The following is a 25228-nucleotide window of genomic DNA, read 5'->3' on the forward strand; positions in this document are numbered from 1 at the left end:
GATGAGGGTGTCGCTGACATGGTCAGCATTTACTGTACATCTCCAATTGCCCTTGAGAAGATTCCAGAGCATGATTTTACAGCACAAAGCAATGATCAAATGTCTGGGGGATATTAGTTTGAGAAAGGCATAAAGCCTCATTATAACTGCAGATATTGCGCAGGTCAAGGACACACAGCCTGAGTGAGAGAGATACAGACCGAGTGAGAATTTGGTGCAGTGAGGTAATTCGGTGAAGAGTGGGAGAAGGTGCTTTTTCCCTACTGTTTTGTTCTCTCTATTTCTTCGGGCCTAATTTCGGGAGCCGTTCGGAGGAGGAGGAGCAGTCTCTGTGAGTATAACAACCTAACGGAAACTTCCTGTTTTCCAGTTTTTTCCCCAAAAGTGACGTCAGAGGGAAGCTGTGATCTGAGTGGTTGATAGCAAATCTGCTCCAAATTTTAAAAAAACACAGCTAAACTCATAAACTTAAATTAAACTAATTAATTAATTAGTGATGGCTGGTCAGGTGATGTGCTTGAGCTGCTTGATGTGGGAGCTGGCAGATCCCATTGAGAGCTGCAGCGACCACATCTGCAGTAAGTGTTGGCTGCTCGAAGAGCTCCAGCTCTGAGTTGATGAGCTGGAGTCTGAGCTTCAAACATTGAGGCACATCTGGGAGGGGGAGACGTACCTGGACACTGTTTCAGGAGGCAGTCACACCTGTCAGAGTAAGTAGTTTAAATCCTGCCAGTGGCCAGGGACAGCAGGGTGTGACTGCAAGTCAGGCAGGTAAAGGGAACCAGCAGTCAGGAACTCAGGAGCCTCAGCCCTTGACTCTGTCCAACAGGTATGAGGCACTTGCTCCCTGTGTGGATGGCGAACAGGGCTGCAGGAAGGATGAGTCAGCTGACCAAGGCACCATGGTTCAGCAGGCCATTCAAGGGAGGGAGTAAATAGGCAAGTTGTAGTTGTAGGGGATTCTATTATCAGGGGGATAGATAGTATCCTTTGTGAGCAGGATAAAGAGTCCCGCATGGTATGTTGCCTGCCCGGTCTAGGGTGCGGGACATCTCTGACCGGCTTGAAAGGATACTGGAGAGAGGGGGGGGGGAGGATCCAGTTGTTGTGGTCCATGTCGGTACCAACAACATAGGCAAGTCTAGGAAAGAGGACCTGTTTCGAGATTATAAAGAGCTAGGATTCAAATTAAAAAACAGGTCCTCAAGGGTCATAATCTCCGGATTACTGCCCGAGCCACGTGCAAATTGGCATAGGGAGGCAAGAATCAGGGAAGTTAACACGTGGCTGAAAGAGTGGTGTGGGAAAGAGGGGTTCCTTTTCATGGGACACTGGCATCAGTTTTGGGACAGGGGGGACCTATACCGTTGGGATGGTCTCCACCTGAACCGAGCTGGGACCAGTGTTATGGCGAAAAGAATAAATAGGGTGGTCAATAGGACTTTAAACTAAAGATTGGGGGGGAAGGGAAAGTCAGGGAACCAAGAGGTGAAGTAATCAGTGGGAAGCGTAGCTGCTTAGGTATACAAAAAAGCACGAAAAGACAAAACTCAGGAGAGGTTACGATAGTCCCCATCCCACAAAATATGACACAGTGTATGGAAAGGCTCAGTAAACCAAGGTCCACCACACTAAGAAAACAAAAAGGGACGGTCAATAGAGAATTAAAGGTGCTATATTTAAATGCGCGCAGTGTACGGAAGAAGGTAGATGAGCTTGTGACCCAGGTTGTGACTGGCAGGTACGATGTGGTAGGCATCACAGAGACATGGTTGCAGGGGGTTCAGGACTGGCATTTAAACATCCAGGGATTCACAACCTATCGAAAAGACAGGGAGGTGGGCAGAGTTGCCTTGTTAATTAGGAATGAAATTAAATCAATAGCACTAAACGACATAGAGTCAGATGATGTGGAGTTTGTGTGGGTAGAGTTGAGGAACCACAAAGGCAAAAAAAAACCATAATGGGAGTTACGTACAGGCCTCCTAACAGTGGTCAGGACCGGGGGCACAAAATGCACCAGGAAATAGAAAGTGCATGTCAGAAAGGCAAGGTCACAGTGATCATGGGGGACTTCAATATGCAGGTGGACTGGGTAAATAATGCTGCCAGTGGACCCAAGGAAAGGGAATTCATTGAATGTTTACAGGAGGGCTTTTTGGAACAGCTTGTGATGGAGCCCACGAGGGAACAGGCCATTCTGGACTTAGTGTTATGTAATGAGCCAGACTTGATTAAAGATCTTAAAGTAAGGGAGCACTTAGGAGGCAGTGATCATAATATGGTAGAATTCAATCTCCAATTTGAAAGAAAGAAGGTAGAATCAGATGTAAAGGTGTTACAGGTAAATAAAGGTAACTACAGGGGCATGAGGGAGGAACTGACGAAAATCGACTGGGAGCAGAGCCTAGTGGGAAAGACAGTAGAACAGCAATGGCAGGAGTTTCTGGGAGTAATTGAGGACACAGTGCAGAGGTTCATCCCAAAGAAAAGAAAGGTTATTAGAGGGGGGGATTAGGCAGCCATGGCTGACAAAGGAAGTTAGGGAATGCATCAAAGCAAAAGAGAAAGCCTATAATGTGGCAAAGAGTAGTGGGAAGTCAGAAGATTGGGAAGGCTACAAAAACAAACAGAAGATAACAAAGAGAGAAATAAGGAAAGAGAGGATCAAATATGAAGGTAGGCTAGCCAGTAACATTAGGAATGATAGTAAAAGTTTCTTTAAATACATTAACAAACGGGAGGCAAAAGTTGACATTGGGCCGCTCCAAAATGACGCTGGTAATTTTGTGATGGGAGACAAGGAAATAGCTGAGGAACTAAATAAGTACTTTGCGTCAGTCTTCACAGTAGAAGACATGAGTAATATCGCACCAATTCCGGAGAGTCAGGGGGCAGAGTTGAATATGGTAGCCATCACAAAGGAGAAAGTGCTAGAGAAACTAAGGTCTAAAAATTGATAAATCTCCGGGCCCAGATGGACTACATCCTAGAGTTCTGAAGGAGAAGGCTGAAGAAATAGTGGAGGCGTTAGTTATGAACTTTCAAAAGTCACTGGAGTCCGGGAAAGTCCCAGAGGATTGGAAAATCGCTGTTGTAACCCCCCTGTTCAAGAAGGGAACAAGGAAAAAGATGGAAAATTATAGGCCAATTAGCCTAACCTCAGTTGTTGGCAAGATTCTAGAATCCATTGTTAAGGATGAGATTTCTAAATTCTTGGAAGTGCAGGGTCAGATTAGGACAAGTCAGCATGGATTTAGTAAGGGGAGGTCGTGCCTGATAAACCTGTTAGAGTTCTTTGAAGAGATAACAAATAGGTTAGACCAAGGAGAGCCAATGGATGTTATCTATCTTGACTTCCAAAAGGCCTTTGATAAGGTGTCTCACGGGAGACTGCTGAGTAAAATAAGGGCCCATGGTATTCGAGGCAAGGTACTAACATGGATTGACGATTGGCTGTCAGGCAGAAGGCAGAGAGTTGGGATAAAAGGTTATTTTTCGGAATGGCAACCGGTGACGAGTGGTGTCCCGCAGGGTTCAGTGTTGGGACCACAGCTGTTCTCTTTATATATTAACGATCTAGATGACAGGACTGGGGGCATTCTGGCTAAGTTTGCCGATGATACAAAGATAGGTGGAGGGGCAGGTAGTATGGAGGAGGTGGGGAGGCTGCAGAAAGATTTAGACAGTTTAGGAGAGTGGTCCAAGAAATGGCTGATGAAATTCAACGTGGGCAAGTGCGAGGTCTTGCACTTTGGAAAAAAGAATAGAGGCATGGACTATTTTCTAAACGGTGACAAAATTCATAATGCTGAAGTGCAAAGGGACTTGGGAGTACTAGTCCAGGATTCTCTAAAGGTAAACTTGCAGGTTGAGTCCGAAATTAAGAAATCAAATGCAATGTTGTCATTCATCTCAAGAGGCTTGGAATATAAAAGCAGGGATGTACTTCTGAAGCTTTATAAAGCATTAGTTAGGCCCCATTTAGAATACTGTGAGCAATTTTGGGCCCCACACCTCAGGAAGGACATACTGGCACTGGAGCGGGTCCAGCGGAGATTCACACGGATGATCCCGGGAATGGTAGGCCTAACATACGATGAACGTCTGAGGATCCTGGGATTATATTCATTGGAGTTTAGGAGGTTGAGGGGAGATCTAATAGAAACTTACAAGATAATGAATGGCTTAGATAGGGTGGATGTAGGGAAGTTGTTTCCATTAGCAGGGGAGACTAGGACCCGGGGGCACAGCCTTAGAATAAAAGGGAGTCACTTTAGAACAGAGATGAGGAGAAATTTCTTCAGCCAGAGTGGTGGGTCTGTGGAATTCATTGCCACAGAGGGCGGTGGAGGCCGGGACGTTGAGTGTCTTTAAGACAGAAGTTGATAAATTCTTGATTTCTCGAGGAATTAAGGGCTATGGAGAGAGAGCGGGTAAATGGAGTTGAAATCAGCCATGATTGAATGGCGGAGTGGACTCGATGGGCCGAATGGCCTTACGTCCGCTCCTATGTCTTATGGTCTTATATAAGATCACTGTGGAATTGGGGAATAAAATACAGAAATAAAATTGTAGAATCCCTCAAAAGAAAAATCTATAATTTAATCCTGGTGTACTACCAAAATGCTTCCTAAACAAAGCCCCTGTAAATGAAGAATCTTAACTATGGTTTTTATAGATAAAGCAAAAAAAGATAGCCACTCCAAATGTTCCTTTTGTTTATTTTATTTTATTCCAAACATTGCAAAATAATTCCACAAATATATTTAAAAAACTCATATTACAGTTTGTCATTTTTTTCTTGCAGGCTATAACCCCAGACCACCCCCTCAACCCCTCGAACATATTCCCCCTCCACCCCGCCCCCCAACCGTTAGGAACAAACAGATCCTTAAAGACAGCGATGACTGGCCTCCACCTAGAGTAAAACCCTTCTTCTGACCCCCTAAGAGCATATTTGATTTTTTTTCTAGCCGCAGAAATTCTGCCACATCCCCCAACCATGCAAAGACCCTAGATAGCACTGATAACCTCCATTCAAGCAGGATTTGTTGCTGCGCAATCAGAGAGGCGAAGGCCAAGACATCAGCCCTCTTCCCTTCTCAGCCCTCTTCCCTTCTAGAAGCTCCAGCAAATCTGACACCGCAAAAATCACCATCAATGAGCAAGGCACCAATCTTCACCCACACGATTGCCGACAAGGTCTGAAAGACCAATGCCCAGAACTCAACCAATTTGGGGCAGGACCAGAACGTACGAGAGTGGTTCGCTGGCCCCCTTCAATGCCTTTCACACCAATCCTCCACATCGGGGAAGAATCCACGCTTTTAGTCATGTGTGCCCTATGTACAACTTTAAATTGTATCAGACTCAGCCTGGTGTAGGAGGAAGTCAAATTTATCCCATACAATATCTCACTCCAGGGCCCTCTGTCCAGTATCAAGCCCAATTCTTCTTCTCACTTCCCCTTCATTTATTCTAGGAGAGCCTCCCCACCTCCAGCAACCACCCATATATTTCCAGAGGGCATCTCACCTCTTCCCTCCACCAGACTAGCCAAGTTCAATTTGTGCAGCGAGGCCCAATCATGAGCCACCCGAATCCCTAGATACCTGAATTTTGTCTTGGCCAGTTTGAACGGCAGCTTTTCCAGCCAGCTTGAATGGCAGCTTTTCCAGCCAGCTTGAACGGCAGCTTTTCCAGCCAGCTTGAACGGCAGCTTTTCCAGCCAGCTTGAACGGCAGCTTTTCCAGCCAGCTTGAATGGCAGCTTTTCCAGCCAGCTTGAATGGCAGCTTTTCCAGCCAGCTTGAATGGCAGCTTTTCCAGCCAGCTTGAATGGCAGCTTTTCCAAATCGTCTCTTCTACCCAGGGGGTTTACTGGAAATACTTCACTCTTGGTCTGGTTAAGTTTGCACCCCGAGAAGGATCCTCAACAGCCCCATTATTTTCCCCACACATTATAGAGGGTCTGAGACGTACAACAACTGGTCTTCCGCTTATAGAGACACCCTATGCTCCCTCAATACCTCTCCATTCATTCGACAACCTAAGTGCGATGGCCAGGGTTCAATTGCTCTCGCAAACAACATCAGGGATAATGGGCATGTCTGCTTGATACCTCTGTATGGCCAGAAATATCCAAAACTCACAGCATTAGTCCAGAAACTCACCGTGGGAGCAGTCTTACCCATAAGATAATGTTGGCCCAAGTCCAGGTGCCTTTCCTGATTGTATGGAGCTGATACACTCCATGACCTCCTCCAGCCCAAAAGGCACCTCCCACCCCTGTCACCTCCCCACTTCCGGGAAGTCCAACCCATCTAAAAATTGTTCCCTCTGAGCGTTCCAAATTTTACAGCCCCGAACTTCACTTGCTTTATTTCCACTAAATATCACTTTATCACCTCCACCAAAACGCCCGTTTACTGGGTAAAAAGGGCCAAAAACGAGTCTCCAAACTGGAGCCACCTTGTGTGCGACCGATCAGCTCGTGGCCACCATCCCAAGTTTCCAAATGTTCCCTTTATTAATAGGGCCCAAGCAGGTTGATGAAGCCAAAACCAAGACACATAGCTTTTAATATTGAGAGCGTATTGACTTATTCAGTCTCTCAGCCGGCCTCCCACACAACCAGTGTCCCAGTTACCTCCTATTTATGTGCTCAAAGACAATTAATGCCATCACTTATTTCTATTAATTGTAAACAATGTAATGAATGAGATATTAACAACTTTTCCTTTTACTAAAACAACTTTACAACCATTTCCCGAATGGTCAACTCAAGTTTCAATATTGACAAAGACACAAGGCAAATACTTGGCTTGCCAAATCTCGCCTTCTTTGGACGAATAGCGAGAACCCAAGAATAAATCGCTGAGTTTCTTAATAGCCAATATTAAAAACAGATTTCAACTACTGATGCAAGTTAGAATTAATTCATGTCTAGGATGTCTGATCTGGCTTTAAACTAGCTTTCTGCTTGCAAATTATAATAAATTGAAGCAAAACTTTGTTGAGTACAACAAAAAAGCCACAGGGCTAGATTCTCCGTCGGCGGGATTCTCAGTTTTGCCGGCGGCCGGGGGTTTAACGACGGCGTGGGGCTGCCCCACAATGACCCCCATTGACTGGCCGGTGTAACGGAGAATCCCGCCGACAGGTCGGGGCAGAAAAGTGGCGTGGCGGAGAATCCCGCCCATAGTATTTCAGAGATCAACATAATAAATTCAGGCTAAACTGTCACAGATTTCTCATATGGTTTAAAGTTGTTTCCCCTGTCCAGGTATTTTTGCAATTGGCCTGATGAGTACAAGATGAAAAGCTTAGACAGAAATGCCTTTTTTCAGAAGTTATTTCAAGGCAGATGGTAAGTACCGAGCTGTCCAAATCCCAAAGGAAAAAAGCTTCTAGAATGGTTTTGCAATTTGTGCATTATGAGGTGGTTTTCCAAAATCAGGAAGTAACTTCTCAGACCACTTAAGTGAAATATCTATTAAAATAAAGAAATTTTAAAAACTACACCTAGGCCAAGAAAGTGAAATATTTATTAAAATAAAGACATTTTAAAAACACTTAAGCCAAGAACACCATGACATAGTTAACAGTACTTTTTAATCCTTCACAAGCACATCTTGGCTTAAATAACTTGAGCTAAACTTCTCTGTAAGTGGCAACAGTCCTGATAGATTTTTTAATCTATAAAATTTCAGTAACTTTACCACACAAAGCCCTACGATAATCAGGAAACCCATACTGACAAACTGGAGGCCTCAGATTCCTCACACACTCTTCAGGAACTAATTGCATATATAGCATTGATATCTGTTTGGAAACAGATCAGCTAGTTCACTACAGCACAGTGGATAAAGCAGGAGGAAGGCAAAGAAATGGAAGGCACCAAGAAATCTTTAATATGTCAGAAACAAGAAAGCAAACTTGCAGTGCCATGCCGATTGCACATTAAATTCAAAGGGTGAGCTTTTCCTGCATTGATTTTTAATCAATCAACATCCAGAGAGAAGCAATTGTATGTTTCATTAAACTTAGTTTTAGCAAGAAACTTCCTCCTCCGAAGCAGAAAATTGGAAGCTGCATAATGGTATATTTCTCATGCCACATTAATTCTGTATAGGACTGAAATAAATGAATAGCTTGGTGAATTCCTCAAATGACAGTAAGTTGATAAGCATTTGCCTTTAAAAAAAAAGGGATAACTAAATCAACTGTTTCAAGCTGATGACTCAACACAAAAAGAGTTGTATTATTTGCAAATGAGGATATCAATAACACCTTTAATATAGAAAAAGATTTGAGCGTAATTAGAAATAAATGGATGCCTAACTAAAAGGAGGGGTAGCCAAAGGCTTGGTAAAAATGATGCATTTTGAGAAAGTCATAAGTGGCGAGGGAGATGAAGTTGGAGGTGCTTAGGCAGGGAATCTCAGAGGATGGGGCCTAGTCACTGTCAAGTACGATGGGGTAGGGGTAGCAATGCACTGAAGACCAGAATCCAAGGGCGAGAGAGCTGGGCAAGACCATGAAGGGAATTCAGCAAGAGGATGAGCATTTTAAAATTGCAGGCATAGAAGGAACCACCTTTTTGGAATTGTACTCAGCCAAATACAGAGATGAAGAGTAAACAAGATTTGGTGTTAAAAGGATACAGGCAACAGAGCTTTGGATTAATTAAGTTTATAGAGGATGGATGAGAGACTAGCCAAGAAAGCATCAGCAATATTCAAGTCCGAAGGCAACAAAGGTGTGAACGAGGGCTTCATCAACAGATAGTCTGATATTGTGGCAGGAAGCGATGTCATGGACCATGAAACCAGGCAGCCTTTGGGTCATACTCTTAGTATTGGAAAAAGACACTAAGGTCTCAAATAATCTGATTCACCCTGAAGCAAAGGCCAGGAAGGAAGATTGAATTAATGGCTAAATTATGAAGCGTGTGGCAGGGCTGAAGATGACAGTAGCTTTGGTCTTCTTAAAGGAAATTATAGATCAGCCAAAACCCAATATAGACTAGGAAATATATAAAAAGACCCCTTGGTACCGTTCTCTAGTTTCTTCGTAAAGTACAAAGGGAATGCACATATTGGGCACGATCCACCGGCTGTGTTACGCTCTTGCTAGAGTGCGGTGCAGCCAGTGAATACAGCATAGGCTTCTCGCGGGCTTCCCAGCTGTCTTCATGCCTCGCGGAACCCACCCAAGTCCTGTGAGGCATCTGAGTCAGGATTCCACCCACTAGGGGCAGGACGCATGCCGAAGCCAAGTTAAAACAGATTCCGATGAGCTCACCCGGGTTCCACCGGCATTGCAGGATCCACCGGCCTCTCCAGGGAGGCTGCAGCTGGGTGTTGTTCAGCACTGGTCCACACAAACATGAACCAGGAGGAATGACACCCAGCGGGTCTCCCAAGCCATCAGAGACCCCTGGGTAGTCAGGGTCAGTACAGGGTGGCCCACTGGCCCTACCCTGTAATGTGCACACCTTGGCACTGCCACCCTGGCACAAAGGTGCCCAGGTGGCATTGCCAAGCAGGCAGGAGCACTGCCCGAGTGCCAGGGCATCAGTGCCAAGACTCCGGGGCAGAGGGCCATGCCCATGAAAGAAGGATGTGCATTGAAGGTAAGTAAGGACCTCTGGAAGGCTGGGACGAGTGGGAATCCTTGAAGGGGAGGGGCTTGTATGTGGGTGTGGAGGGCCCTGAAGAGGGGGTCCCCCAGGGACCCCATAGCGGGGTGTCCTTACTTGGGAGAGGTGTGGGGTAACGCCCATGTGTGTGGGGGGTGACATTTCCCATGGGTGGGGGCATAAGCTCACTTTGAGATCGGTGCACCCTTTCAAAATGGCGGCCTGATTTCAGCATTCAGCTCCCCAATGCTGAAAAAAATTTGAAGTGTGGCTGAACTGGTGAGAAACTCCCCAGTGCCCCAAAAAGTGACTAAGTGTCATTGAATAGCAGTGGGGAACTCGCTGGCTCCTGAAACCTCCGCCACAAATTAACTTTGGGAGAATTGCGTCCATTATCTGAATTCACATGAGAGCAAATATAGGATACAAACAGAAATTGAGATGGCTATATACGACAAATGGTTGTGGTCATCTGGTTTGTTTTCTGCACAGCAAACCTCTCCCAGAATAATAACTTACTGCGGGAATCTCATTTTGACCCAATTCTTACAAAAATGGAGAGTTCACCATCACATTTAGCTAAACATGTAGTCATGAACTACAAACACTACGATAGTCATGGCGTAAAACAGGAGGTAGACCCACTTTGTTCTTAACAGAAACTACAAAACAGAAATCACACATCATACAATGTGACTGCACATCAAGATGAATTACTACACATTTAAGAACTTTCTGTGCTAAGCTTTCGGAACATGACTTGAGAGTTAGAGCAGATGTTGGTGTGCAGTGAAAAACCATTGCTTTGCTAACATAACAAAATCTAAACATGTAATTTATAAATTAGCAAAAAAAACAAGATGCAAAATTGCACAGTCAAGTCACACAATCGCAGAATTGTTAAGAGTGCAGAAGGAAGCCATTTAGCATATCATGTTTACACCAGCTCTCCAAATGAGCTATTCCCTTAGTGTAATTTAGCCTCGTTGTCAAATTGTTACAAGGGATTCCTGTAGAGATCAGCAGAACATGCCACTAGCTAAATCAAAGAAACTTCCATGTACACCTATTTTTATCCTTCAGTCATTCCTTAAGGCATTATATGAAGGTACTTTGTTGATAAGTTACAGTATTAACTTAGTTACAGTATTAACTTACAAAATTGCATGGTGGAACTCTGAATGCATATTTAAAGCATTAATAATATTCTTGCTCTTGGCTGTTAAATTTTAACCTCTTGTTACTTCCTCATACAAAAGGGAAAACCAGAAATTCTGGACATACTCAATAGATCAGTGGTGAGAAATAGAGTTAACAGACAGATTTTGCAGGTCCTCACTGGAGGATTTGCAGTGGGGTGGGCCGGTATAATTCTCTGCTGACCTTCCAGCCAACCGTGTGCCCAGTGTGGAGCTGGTTTAGCACAGTGGGCTAAACAGCTGGCTTGTAATGCAGGACAAGGCCAGCAGCATGGGTTCAATTCCCGTACCGGCCTCCCCGAACAGGCGCCGGAATATGGTGACTAGGGGCTTTTCACAGTAACTTCATTGAAACCTACTTGTGACAATAAGCTATCATTATTATTATTCCCTCACATGACCTGTTTGGAATTTTGCTGGGAGGACTAAAAGAAATAGAAAGAGAGAGAAAATAAACTACAAAGACAAACTAGTGAGGGATATAAAAACCATATACTGTGGTAGGTAACCAGAGCATCCGGAGGAAACCCACGCAGACATGGGGAGAACAGAAAATGAATCTGGGGAGATAGTTATGGGGAACAAAGAAATGGCAGAGGAGTTAAACAGATATCCTACATCAGTCTTTACGGTAGATCCTACTTCGAATATGCCATTAATACTGAAGAATACGGGGGAAGAATTAAATACCATCACCACCACTAGAGAAGTAGTGTTAGACAGACTAATGGGGCTAAAGGCAGGTAGGTGCCCTGGCCTTGATGGCTTGCATCCTAGGATCCTAAAAGAAGTAGCAACAGAGATAGTGAATGCATTGGTTGTAATTTTCTAAAACTCCTTGCATTATGGGGCAATGGCGAAGGATTTAAAAACTACCAATGTGACACCCCTATTCAAAAAAAGGAGCGAGGCAAAAAGTGGTTAACTGTAGGTCGATTAGCCGATGACTGGAATCAACTATAAAGGAAGTAATAGTGGCACATTTGGAAAATCATAAATCTAATCAAGCAAAGACAGCATGGTTTCATGAAAGGGAAATCGCTTCTGACTAATTTATTAGAGTTTATCGAGGAAGTCTCAACCCAAATGGATAGAGGGGAACAAGTTCATGTGTTTTTGGACTTCCAGAAGGCGTCCGACAAGGTACCTCACAAAAGGATAAGTCATCAGAGCCCATGGTGTTGGATGTTGTATATTGGCATGGGTAGATATTTGGCTATTGTTGGCAAACCGCTAGTGGGGGAAAAGGGGTTCTTTTTCAGGTTGGCGACCTGTAATCAGTGGGGTTCCACAGTGCTGGGACCGCAACTTTTTATAATATATATTAATGACTTGCAGGAAGGAAGTGAGTGTACTGTAGTCAAATTTGCAAACAACACAAAAATAGGCGGAAAGGCAAGTTGTGAGAGGTTTCGACACAATTTCGAAAGAGATATCAATAGGTTCATTGGCAAAAAGTTGGCAAATGGAGTATAATGTGGGAAAAATGTGAAGTTGTTGATTTTGGAAGGGAGAACAAAGGAACATAGTAGTATTGGAGTGGAGAAAAAACGCAGAACACTGCAACACAAAGGGACTGGAGATACTTGTACTCGAAACGCAGAAAGCCAGCACACAGATGCAGCAGGTAACCAGGAAGGCAAATGGAACGTTGGTCCTTATTTTCAAGGGGGTCAGAGTGCAGTAGGGAAGTCTTGATACAACTGCAGAAGGTATTGGTGAGACCACATCTGGAGTACAGTGAGCAGTTAAGGAAATATATTATTTCATTGGAGGCAGTTCAGAGAAGAAGGTGTGGAGGAATTGATTGTCTTAGGAGCAAAATTTAAACAGGTTGGGGCTCTACTCATTGGAATTTAGAAGAATGAGGTGATCTCATTGAATCATATAGTATTCTTAAGGGGCTTGACAGGGTAAATGCTGAGAGGATGTTTCCCATCGTGAGTGTCTCGGACCAGAGGGAATAGTCTCAGAATTTAAGACTGAGATGAAGAGGGATTTCTTCTCTTGAGGGTTGAGATTCTTTGGAACTCCTTGCCATAGGGAGCTGTGGGGGCAGAGTCCCTGTGTATATTTAAGGCTGAGGCAGATAGATTCTTGGATCAGTAAGGGAATCAAGGGTTGCAAGGAAAGGGCAGGACTGTGGACATGAAGATCAACCATGATCCTATTGATTGGCAGAGCAGGCTCGAGGGGCCAAACAGCCTACTCCTGTTCCTACTTCTTATAGTCTTATCGATGCCCTTGTCCCAACCAAGGGCCTTAAATGGCTACTTACGGTCTGCTTCCTGCAGTACTGCAATTTTGAGGCCAGTGGGAGGTGGTCAGGGACAGGACAGAGGTCTAGTAGGGAAGCAACAAGACGGAGGGGGTAAACTTCTTGTGGTCCCAGCAGTAGCCCCTGATCCTGGTGGTGCTAGTGGGACTACAAGACTACCAGCCAATCAGATTGGTCAGCAGCTGAGGTGGGTTTCCTCTCAAGTAAGGTGCGGATGTACCTTCCCCAGCCAATCAATGTTCCACAGAGCTTGAAATCACTGCAGGGCTGCCAACAAAAGTGGAGATGCATTCTGCGCTGATCTTTTTTGGTGCCTGGTGGGAAACACCTCCATGTGAAAAATTTTGCCTAACCAACGTTTCAGATATTTTCATCATAGCCTTGGGCACAGTACACTTCTATATGGAAATATCGAAACCCCATGGCACATAGGAAAGCCATTCAACCTATGTGCCCATGCCATGTTTAACAATTTCTACATTCCAGCTGTAAATTAGAAAATGTTTTATAACTTGATGAAATAAATATTACATATGGATCTGCACTGATCTGAAGAGAGAGTTAGCCACTTAGTATGCATTTTGGATCGCAAGTCCCAAGTGTATGCTATACGAGTAGCCACCTTCAAATGGAAAGTAATGGGTACATTAATAGAAAGTTTGACTCGTAACAATATATCTTCTTTGTGTTGGAAGGTAACTAGTCTCTACTACACTGAAACCACCAAGACTTTAAGCAAAAGAGCAAATGGAAATTTCAAGCGGTTGAACATTTCAATACACGTGCCAGACTCCTGCCTTTTCCACTTAATCCTGCATATTATCATGGAATTTACAGTGCAGAAGGAGGCCATTCGGCCCATCGAGTCTGCACCGGCTCTTGGAAAGAGCACCCTACCCAAGGTCCACACCTCCACTCTATCCCCATAACCCAGCAACCCCACCCAACACTAAGGGCAATTTTGGACACTAAGGGCAATTTATCATGGCCAATCCACCTAACCTGTACATCTTTGGATTGTGGGAGGAAACCGGAGCACCCGGAGGAAACCCACGCACACACGGGGAGGATGTGCAGACTCCGCACAGAAAGTGACCCAAGCCGGAGTCAAACCTGGGACCCTGGAGCTGTGAAGCAATGGTGCTATCCACAATGCTGCCGTGCTGTCCTATTCAACCATCTAAATAAAGCTCTCTTAAATGCCTTGATTGAACCACATTTCCAGGTAGTACATTCCAGACCTGAACCACTCGCTGGGCAAGAAGATTTTCTCATATTGGATTAGCTTATTTTCCAAATCACATCAATCTGTCCATCCCGGGCAGGATTTTGAACATCTTCAGTAAACCACCACTTAGCCTTGCTTTCACTAAGGAAAACAGTCCCAACTTCTCCAATCCATCTTCATAACTGGAACCATTCTTATGAATCTCTCCTGCACTCTGTCGCCAGTGTGCTCGCATCCTTCCCAAAGTGTAGCATCCAGAACTGTACACAATTCTACAGCTAAGATCTAACTAGTTTCTCATACAAATTCAGCATAACCTTCTTGCTTTTGTACTCTATGTCACTATCAAAAAAGCCTAGGATACTGTATGCTTTATTAACTGCTTTCTTCACCTGTCCTGCCATCTTTAATGACCTATGCCCAGGTCCTTCTGCTCCATTAAAAAAATAATAACTCACAGGATGAGGGCATCACTGGCTAGGCCAGTATTTATTGCTGATCCATAATTTCCCTTGAGAAGGTGGTGGTGAGCTGCTTTCTTAAACCACTGCAGTCCATGCTATGTAGGTACACCCACAGTGCTGTTTTGGGGATGGGGGGAGGAATGAGGAGAGCAAGTGAGAGTGAAATATCCAGGAGATTTGATCTAGTGGCAGTGAAGCAACAGTGATATACTTCCAAGTCAGGATGGTGAGTGGTGTGGCGGGGAATTTCCAAGTGGTGGGATTCCCATGTGTCTGCTGCCCTTATGTTTTTAGATTGCAGTGTCATGGGTTTGGAAGGTGCTGTCTTAGGAAGCTTAGTGAGTTCCTGTAGTGCATCTTGTGCGGCAGTGGTGGAATGTGTTAATTTTTAAAAATTAATCTACTGGTTGTGGGTGTTGCTGGCTGGGCCAACATTTATTACTTATCCCCAGTTGCCAATTCAGAAGGTGGCGGTGAGCTACCTTCTTGAACCGCTGCAGTCCATGTGGTGTGGGCACACACACAGTGCTGTTGGGGAGGGAGTTCCATGATTTGGCCCAGCGATAGTGAAGGAATGGCGATATATTTCCAAGTCATGATGGTGAGTGACTTTAGGGGAACCTGCACGTGGCGGTGTCCCCATGTTTCTGCTGCCCTTGTCCTTCTAGATGGTAGTGGTTGTGGGTTTGAAAGGTGCTGTCTAAGGAACCTTGGAGAGTCCTTGCAGTACATCTTGTAGATGGTACATACGGCTGCCACTTTCGTCGATGATGGAGGGATTGAATGTTTTTGGAAGGGGTAGCAATCAAGAGGTCTACTTTGTGCTGGGTGGTGTTGAGCTTGAATGTTGTTGGAGCTGCACTGATCCAGGCAAATAGAGAGTATTCAATTATACTCCTGATTGGTGTCTTGTAGATAGGGCTTTGGGGAGTCAGGAGGAGTTACTCACCGCAGGATTCCCTAGCTATTGACCTGTTCTGGTAGCCACAGTGCTTATATGGCTAGTCCAGTTCAGTTTCTGGTCAATGGTAACCCCCAGGGTGACCGTCTTGTGTGGAGTTTGCACTTTCTCCCCATGTCTGTGTGGGTTGCCTCCGGGCGCTCTGGTTTTCTTCCACAGTCCAAAGAAGTGCAGGATAAGTGGATTGGCCATGCTAAATTGCCCCTCAGTATCCAAATGTGTTTAGGTTAGGTGGGCTTATGGGGTTACGGGGATAGGGTGGGTGAGTGGGCCTAGGCAGAGTGCTCTTTCAGAGGATAGGTGCAGAATCGATGGGCCAAATGGTCTCCTTCTGCACTGTAGAAATTCTATGGTTCTAAGTGGATTGTAATCAGCCGCAGATTACAAACTTTATATGGTAAGTGAATCCAGAATGAGCCATCAACTTTATATGGCAACACATCAAATACAGCACAGCAGGTTTTAGCGCCAGCTATCATCCAAATCCTGAAGATTTACCTTCAGTGATAACTGCCCGGATTTATTGCAAGACATCTCATATTCTGCATACCTAAATAACTATAAAACAAATACCATCCCCAACTTAGCCTGTAGATCTCTATCACATGAAATCTTAGATTTTCCCATAATCACTTAATCTCTGTAACAGCAAGTTTTATTGTAGAAATATGTACCTCATACGAGGAGCTCAAAATTCCTCTTGATTGCCACATAATAAATATTACAAATGGTGTTTCCTATTTGCTTCAGTCATTTCCTTATGCTGCATTAAACAAAGAAATCTGCTGGGAACAGACACTTCCTTGCAGTGTCATCCTGAAATAGGACTTTTTTTCATGACTTCATAGTACATTAGCCATCTGTGCTCCTGACCAGTGAGCACCAGTTAGGTTGTCAGCTCTGGGATATTGGGAAAGGGAAATAACAGGCATATTTAAAATAAGTTGCTTTCGGATAGATTTGCGGCTCTTGACAAAAAGTTAATTATATTAACAATGCACAAACACATCCCACGGACAACAGCACATAACACTGGAGAAAGGGATGACAGTACATATACATTTAGGATTGAATGCCAATTAAGATGCATACATTTACCTTGCAACAAGCTGAAATATCCAACAATTTTATGTGAGAAATAAAATCTGTGCCACTTACTTGCAATGCTTCAATCACTACATCTCTTGCTTCAAGTTCTCCTTCAAGCACACTGAAGAACATCAGCAATTCTGGCTTGCTGAGATTTTCCAGATTCATTTTTGCTCTGAAAAACAAAAGATACACCAACTAACTATGGTCATTAGCTCAGTTCTACCCCCCCCCCTTAGTTTTACCTAATGTGTGGTTTAACAAACTGTACAGAGTATTGCAGAGAGCATGAGCGTCCAATAGCTTGATCTTTCAAGAAGGCAATTTTCTTTTAACGCTCAGAGCACTGCCTCTAAAACCACATTTTTTAGCTTAATTGTTTGTTCAATTCTCTCAATTGTGATCTTCCCATTTAGACCATATATAGAAATTATAAATCTTCAGAATGCCATGATTTTTGTTCTCACCTGTCCTGGTGTCATCAAGCTATACTGACTCCCTGTGCCTTGGAAGATCGACACTAAAACACTCGTCTTTACCTGAAAATCCAGACATCGCCTCAACCTTTCCTGCTTCTGCAATCTCCTCCAACAATTAGCCATCCTGTGCATATGATCTGCTCCAGTGACACTGACCTAGTTTTTAGTCCCTTCCCAAACACAACACACTCCTTTAGCCACCAAGGTTTGTGCATTTCAGCAAAACGCTTCCTGCTCACTAAAGAAGCTTGCTGGCAATTCTGCCCTTTGCACAAGCATCGGCGTAATGTCCTTTAATTTAATTGGAGCTTTCTGTCCATGGTTTATTTTCCCTTTCTTTCCTTCACAGCATGAGATTAAAATTATATTTGATAAGGGCTTCCTAGTCTGTAAATTGCACATTCATTAAAACCATACATAGATACAATTTACAGTGCAGAAGGAGGCCATTCAGCCCATCAAGTCTGCACTGGCCCTTGAAAGAGCATCCTACTTAAGCCCATGCCTTCACCTCATACCCATAACACCACCTAACCTTTCAGACCCCAAGGGGCAATTTAGCATGGCCAATCCACCTAGTCTGCACATTGGTTAACTAATATTTTTTACCGATAAGAGTTAACTATGGAATCCAGTATTAAAATTTGGAAAGCAAGTCATTTTTAAAAATAAAAGCACGTTTCTCCCAACATGTCAGTGCTCTCAAGCACCTTCATCAGTGGTGTACAAGCTTATGCAGTCAGTATTGGGATGTTATTTGATCTTGGCCCAATGACTGTTTTAAAAATTAATTCATGGCATGTGGGCATCGCCACCATGTATTACCTATCCCTTTTTGTTCAAAAGTGCAGTGGCAAGCAGTCTCCTTGAACAGATGGAGTCCATGTGCTGAAGTTACTTTGATGTTGCCATGAGATAGGGAGTTCTCAGGGTTTAACCTATCGGCGATGAAGGAACATTAATATATTTCCAAGTCAGGATGATTTATGATTAGGAGGGGTGCTTGCAAACTCCTCTGTTTGTGTGATTCAATTATAAAACATTTGCTTTACCAACTGAGTTGGCGTGGTGGGAGTACAGGGAATGACAGCCTAACCTTTGAAGACTATTGTGAAAATGAGACTTGAGCAAGATAGACATATAATATTAACAATCATCTTTATTAGTGTCACAAGTAGGCTTACATTAACACTGCAATGAAGTTACTGCAAAAATCCCCTAGTCACCACACTCCGGCGCCTGTTTGGGTACACAGAGGGAGAATCCAGAATGCCCAATTCACCTAATAAGCACATCATTCGGGACTTGTGGGAGGAAACCGGAGCACCCGGAGGAAACCCACGCAGACACGAGGAGAATTTGCAGACTCTGCATAGACAGTGACCCAAGCCGGGAATCAAACCCGTATCCCTGGCGCCGTGAAGCAACAGTGCTAGCCACTGTGCTGCCGTGCCGCCCAGGTGGACTTCCACAGAAACACGTGCAGCTCGATAGGAGGGTCAAAAATCATAAACAATAAACAGCACCAGCACAAAAGGCACTGTCAAATTATTTTTCCTGAAATACCAAAAACAAGAGGTGTAATTTATATAACATATCATAATTGAAATTTACGATATATACTTGGCTCTTTACTAAATATGAAGCATTATACCAGTACACAAATTTTAAAAAGTAATATCCATTAGCTTTGTTATGGCAGTACTGGGCATACCGAATGGGCTACTGCTGTACTTCAAAAAAAACTCCAAAAAGGTTAATTTCTTTGAGCTAACATTTAAAATTGGTTAAGCACAATTGAACGCTTTTAACCTTTGCTTCAGCAATAGTTTTTTTGATGAAAAGCTATAGAAGTTTACTCCTGGGGAGCACGTACACCAATCATCAGTCGTGCCCCAAAAGTATAGTTCCTGATGAATAAAATGTTCTTGTAAACCAGATAGCTTGGGTTTTTTAAATTTGTAGAGAAGGGGCATTGTAAATGGGACTTTGTACATCTTTACACTGCCTGGACATAGTCCATTTATTACCAGACAATAAAATATGAAAATCAGAACAAAAACCAACTCACTAATTGAACAGACAATGTCCCTTCTCTACATATTGATGTAATTAAAAACGTGAAAAACAAGTTATTATTGTGCAAGATCATTGGGTAGTTGAGATGTCACACTATTGCGTTGCAAGAATGTGGAATTAAATCAAGATGGGGCATTTGCAGTAGTACATAGAGGAACTGTGGTTTTCTAAATAATATTTCTAATCATATATTCACTTTCCCTGCTTATACCAAGTTATTTACTGAACAAGGGCATAATTTAAAAATTGATTGAGTGATTCTTCAATTTAGTTTGGATTACTCTGCCCAAACTCATGAGGCAAACTAAATCAGTCAGCTATCACAAAGTCGAAAGAACATACCTACCTTTCCAGCAAGCTATCATCCAAAAAGTTTGATTCATTGAGGTCTGTTAATTTTTACCGTTTTTAGTTGAAACACCAAGGGCTAACAGTCGGATTGTGTCAGTTTTTGGGCATAGGGATTGCGATGTGTGATTTCTCTGTGCCCGCTTGACATGATGCAACAGCTGCTTGCTCACTTCCTTGATTGCAGCACTAAAGCAGTGCGGACCGGCTGCATGCTCAGTAGGGAGCCCAGGTGCGAAAACCAGAATACGACTCTTAAAAGAATAGTACATTCTAGCTGCAGTAGTTGGCGGAATGGTCTTGAGAAAGAATTTCTGGGAAGTGAAAAACGTGTAAGCATCAGGCAGAGAAAGGCTCCCAGGTAGGTTCTCTGATGCAGTGGGGTCAACCTTAATCTAGGAGATGGAAAAGAAGAGAGAGGCCATGTTTCCACAGGGGACTCAGTCAGGGCATACTTTGCAAAAGCAATCTCCACGGAGATCAATTTGAGCATTGTTGCCGGAAAGACCTGTCCACAGTGCTGCAAAAGGTTTATAGACCTCATTAAATTGACCATGTTCTGTGAGCGCATCTTCAAAAGCCACCTCTTATCCATTCCATCACACCAACAAATTAGCTCAGAGCTCAGTCCACCAAGCTCTCATCACACCTGGATTCATGCCCAATGTATTCCACCTCAGCCTATCACCCTCTACTCGATGCTGCAAGTCTCACACCAACAGAAAAGAAAGCCAAAAGCACCTCAAGTCCTATGCTAATGCTTTTAAATAATTCCACTGCTGGACTCAAAGGTCTTGAAATTGAGCTCTGAAGCATTTACCAAGTCCGTGCTACAAATGGCAGTTGATCCACTTTCAAAGTAACCTGTATAGCATTTTGTAATTGGAATGGGGTGCTAGTGCAGGGGTAGCCATACCCGTGCTGGAACCATACAAAGTGGGAAGATCATAGTGTCACTCAGTGCCTAATGCTGGCACCAAACCTGCTATTTTCAACATCTCCCAGGTTCTAGTAAACATCTTCTGCTAAACACTGAGGATGATGGCTTTTGAAGATGCATTCACTGATCTTGACCATTTTTATGAGGTCTTTAAACCTCTTGCTGCACTACGTTCAGGTCCTTGAAGAGGGAATGGGGAAGCAGTGTGTTTGCATGTTGTCTGCACCTCTTTGCAAAGCAATAGTGTAACATCTCTTTTTACCATCTTTAGACTTGGCAAATGCTTCGGAGTCAATTTTGTGACCCCAGAGTCTCAAGATTGTGTGCCAGTATTAATGAAGACTCTGCTCTGTAAGAATGGAACAGTTTACTACTTATTAAAATGTTAGATCTACCATGCACAGAATTTCATAGTGCAGGAGGCCATTTGGCCCATCGAGTCTGCACCGGCCCTTGGAAAGAGCACCCTACCCAAGCCCACACCTCCCCGTAGCCCCACTTAACCTTGCATCACTACATCAATTCAATGAAAAATTATTCAAGCTCAATAGCTGAGAACGAGAGGGCACAGGTTTAAGGTAATTGGCAAAAGCAGCAATGGAGACAATAAGGAGAAATGTTTTCATGCAATGAATGATTAAGATCTGCACTCTGCTGTCTGAGATTTTGGTGGAGGTAATAATAATCTTTATTAGTGCCACAAGTAGGTTAACACTGCAATGAAGTTACTGTGAAAATCCCCTAGTCACCACACTACAGTGCCTGTTCGGGTACACGGAGGGAGAACGTGCAGACTCCAGAGACAGTGACCCAAACTGGGTATCGAATCCAGGTCTCTGGCGCTGTGAAACAAGTGTGAGTGAATGTGTACCTGCATTGCTAATTTTCCTTTACAGTACAATAGAGTTTTGGTTTAGCAGGAATCCTGTTGGTCAAATGCAGAAATCAGTGGCACAAACAAACTGCTGGTGAAACTGTGGTTATTAGAAATTATGAAAATACCTCTCTATACAATTAATCAAATGGCTTAATTGCTAGGTTTCAGAGGTAACACTGTGGCACGATGCCATGAAATAATAGAACAGGAACGTACAACTTAATGTTCCATTCCCAGTCATGGGAAGAGAATGAATGGGAAATGAAAAAAAATGTGGCTAATGGATTTATGCAACTTTAAACATTTCACGCCAAAGTTTAAACTTTTTGCATGCCAAGCAAAGGGTTTACAACGGAATGTCTTTTAGAGATATCATGTTAACCTTCTTCCCTTATACTGAGAGTAACTGAATTTGTTCTGAGATATACACTTCTCTACACAATTTGGAAAAAAACACAAATAAATTTCTGCTTTGCACATACTCAAATTTCCTGTAGTTCTGCTTACAGGTTGTCCAGCACCTTGAAGCACATTTTTGGATGGACAGGTGCCAGCATTGCCTCATTGGTAATGTTTTTTGCTCAAATCCAAAGGTCACAGATTTATGCCCTACTCTGGAAACAAGAGTAACATTGTCTGGGGCTGACACCCAAGTATAGAACTAAGGGAGTGCTGCATTGGTGGAGGTGTAGATTTTCAGATTAAATTTCAGAAAGTTTATTTGATGATTTAAATGGTTTTAAAAATATAGTTTGGACTCTTTTTATCTGCTGCTTGCATCTCGATTAATATTTGTAGATAGTCCACCTAGTGCTCATATGACATAGATTATTACAATGTGCTACAGGTGCTGCGGTTCCTTTACAAGAGGTGCAAAATGAGTTTGAACAGTTGGCACCTTACATCTACATAGACTTTGTCATCGGTTACAACTCTCCAACTTAACTGAAGGACCAAACATCTGGGAACCACACACAACTGAAGCTCAGGCCTCCACGCAGGAAACTACTTAGAAGCAGTTCTAACATATAGTGGATAGATTTAATGGTTTTTCCAGAATTATGTAATTTAAAAATATATATTATGGGACAAATCCAAGTTTTTACTTGCATGTGACTGGATGTTTGCAGAAACAACAGGGAAAATCCTGAGCAATACAATGGATGGCTTTGTAGTGCTTGCTGATTTATTAGTAGTAGGTTTAAAAAATTTCGGCCATTTCAATGGTCGATTTTATGGCTATATGTTTCTATTTTCCTAGCTTGTGTAATTAATAGTTGGTTCAAATATTCCATTAAATAGGCGTGAATCAATCAACATATTTAAGCAATTGGCCATTATATACGAGGCATTTATAATATTTTGGTCCTGCAAATGTGCATCACAACCTGTTCAGATTTTGAATTGATATTATAAGTACCCAGTGAGGTGAGAACCAGGTAGGTGACTTGGCCAACTGATAATCCTGCTTAGGACCAAATTAAAGTTACTGCAAAATCTCCTCCGAGATAGCGCTTTCAAGCACGACTTGTAAACAGCCTGTCCAAATGAGAGACCCATGTAAAGGTCCACAGAACCATCAGATATTCTGTGGCTATGGATGAATTAAATTAAGATGCAAGGCTATTTTCTGGTATAGTACTTTTTCCAATTAAAAGAACTTTTAAAGAAATGTATACTTCTATTGAACTCTTCTTCAGCGATCACTCACTAACAATTATGATTGTCCCCCTAAGAAACTCCATGTTATTGGTCATGGGTTCTGTGGGCCCTGGCATGACTGATGAGCCCAATCCGACAGCCGCATTTACGGCCGCACACTTGGCAGGTGTTTCCGGGAGGTGGGATTGGTCCTGACATTCTAGATCGCTAATATTCCTTTCTCAGGCTCCTTTTCCAGGTCTCCTCTTCCCATTGGGTGTCCTCGAAGAATTGTGTCCCTTCAATCAGGAGGTTCCTCCAAGTAGGTCTCTTCTGTGCAAGGGTCTTCCAAACATTGACATCTATGTTGCATTTCTTGAGAGTATCTTTGAAGTGCTTCCTTTGTCCTCCTCTTTTTTGGGAACCTTCCTTGACCTGGGCGTAGATTTTCTTTGGCAGTCAGGACTCTGACATCCGATACCCAGCCCAAGGTTCACCAGACTGAATCCTGGGATGAGAGGATTATCCTACGAGGAGCGACTGAGTAGACGGAGTCTAAATTCTCTGGTATTGAAACAAAGTAATGATGTCATTGAAAAGAAGTTTCATGGGGAAGATTCTGAGAGGATGTTTTGCCTTCTGGGGGGTCTAGAACTAAGGGGCCACAGGCTCAGAATAAGGGATTAGTCATTTAGGTCCGAGATGAGGAGAAATGTCTTCAAATGGTTGTCGATCTTTGGAATTCTCTACCCCAAGGGCTGAGGACAGTCAATTGTTATTAAAGATAGGGTTACATTGATTTTTGAATACTAAGGGAATTATGGGATGAAGAGAATCAATCACATTGCAGGAAGACCAAGTCATGACCATACTGAATGATGAAGCAAGCTAAAAGAGCCAAATGATCTATTCACGCACATGTCTATTTAGTGCTCTCCAAGATATCTGTGCTTCTCAAATCGCTCTACCACTAGTGTCTAGGCACAAGCTCTGAAATTCTCTCTCTGCACCTCTCTATCTCACTGCTCTTCTTTAAAACGCTCCTTAAAAGCAACCTGTTTAACTAAGCTTTTGATCAACCAACCTATTATCTCCGTATTTGGCTTCTGTTCCTCTGAAGCACCCGAGGATGCTTTATTATGTTAAAGAGGCTGGATGAATATAATCTGTTAATGTCCTTGTATACTTCCCCATCATATTCTTTTTTAAACTTAATATTTTTGGAGGATTTCTGCTTTGCAGGGTGCAAATTCTCAGTTCCTCCACCCGCTGTTTTTCTCAGTTTACCACTTCTTCTTCTGCAAATCGATGTCCTGTTGTAAGGTTCACAGCTAATTGGAACTTAATGAACAGCTTTTATGTTAGTTTCATGTGAGAAGGCAGCTGGGATACAATTGCATGGAGATAAAAGCTGCATGTGCTCCAGTACCAAAGTTTGCAAGATGACACAGAAATTGCTAAACACATTACAGCAAAGGCAAAAAAATAAAATCAATGAAACTAGTAGTCATAAGACCATAAGACATAGGAGCAGAATTAGGCCACTCCGCCAATTGAGTCTGCTCTGCCATTCAATCATGGCTGATATGTCCTCATTCCCATTTTCCTGCCTTCTCCCCATAACCCCCGATCCACTTACTAATCAAGAACTTATCAATCTCGGTCTTAAAGATACTCACTGATTTGGCCTCAACAGCCTTCTGCGGCCTCCACAGCCTTCTAGTCAAATAACCGAGCCATGTGGCATCACAGGCAATGTCCCTAGTTTGGGACAACAGTAGCAGGATTAATAAAAATACAAATCATAGTTGGGCCCAATGATGTCACTGGGGCCCCTATCTACATATTAAAAAAGAGAGCCCATCAACTTTGGGTTGGAATCCTCGACACCTGCAGTTTAAAACGGCAACATTCAGAATTGGATGGGTTAAGTTTCCTCCGTCATTTTAACTGTAGCCCCCTGACCCATCCGGGTTTCTGTTGGTGGGTTTGAAATATCC

General features: G+C 43.2%; 1 protein-coding gene across 1 annotated transcript in view; it reads right to left on the reverse strand.

The window, feature by feature from the left end:
• The window catches only part of cttnbp2nlb (CTTNBP2 N-terminal like b), a 95436-nt gene that overhangs the window by 57146 nt on the left and 13062 nt on the right, over positions 1-25228 (reverse strand). The window contains exon 2 of the mRNA XM_072480142.1: positions 16934-17039. Coding sequence (XP_072336243.1) covers positions 16934-17032 — 99 coding nt within the window. The 5' untranslated portion in view covers positions 17033-17039. The remainder of the gene's footprint in view (positions 1-16933; positions 17040-25228) is intronic.

This window comes from Scyliorhinus torazame, chromosome 17 (assembly GCF_047496885.1).
Source record: "Scyliorhinus torazame isolate Kashiwa2021f chromosome 17, sScyTor2.1, whole genome shotgun sequence".
Lineage (NCBI taxonomy): Eukaryota > Metazoa > Chordata > Chondrichthyes > Carcharhiniformes > Scyliorhinidae > Scyliorhinus > Scyliorhinus torazame.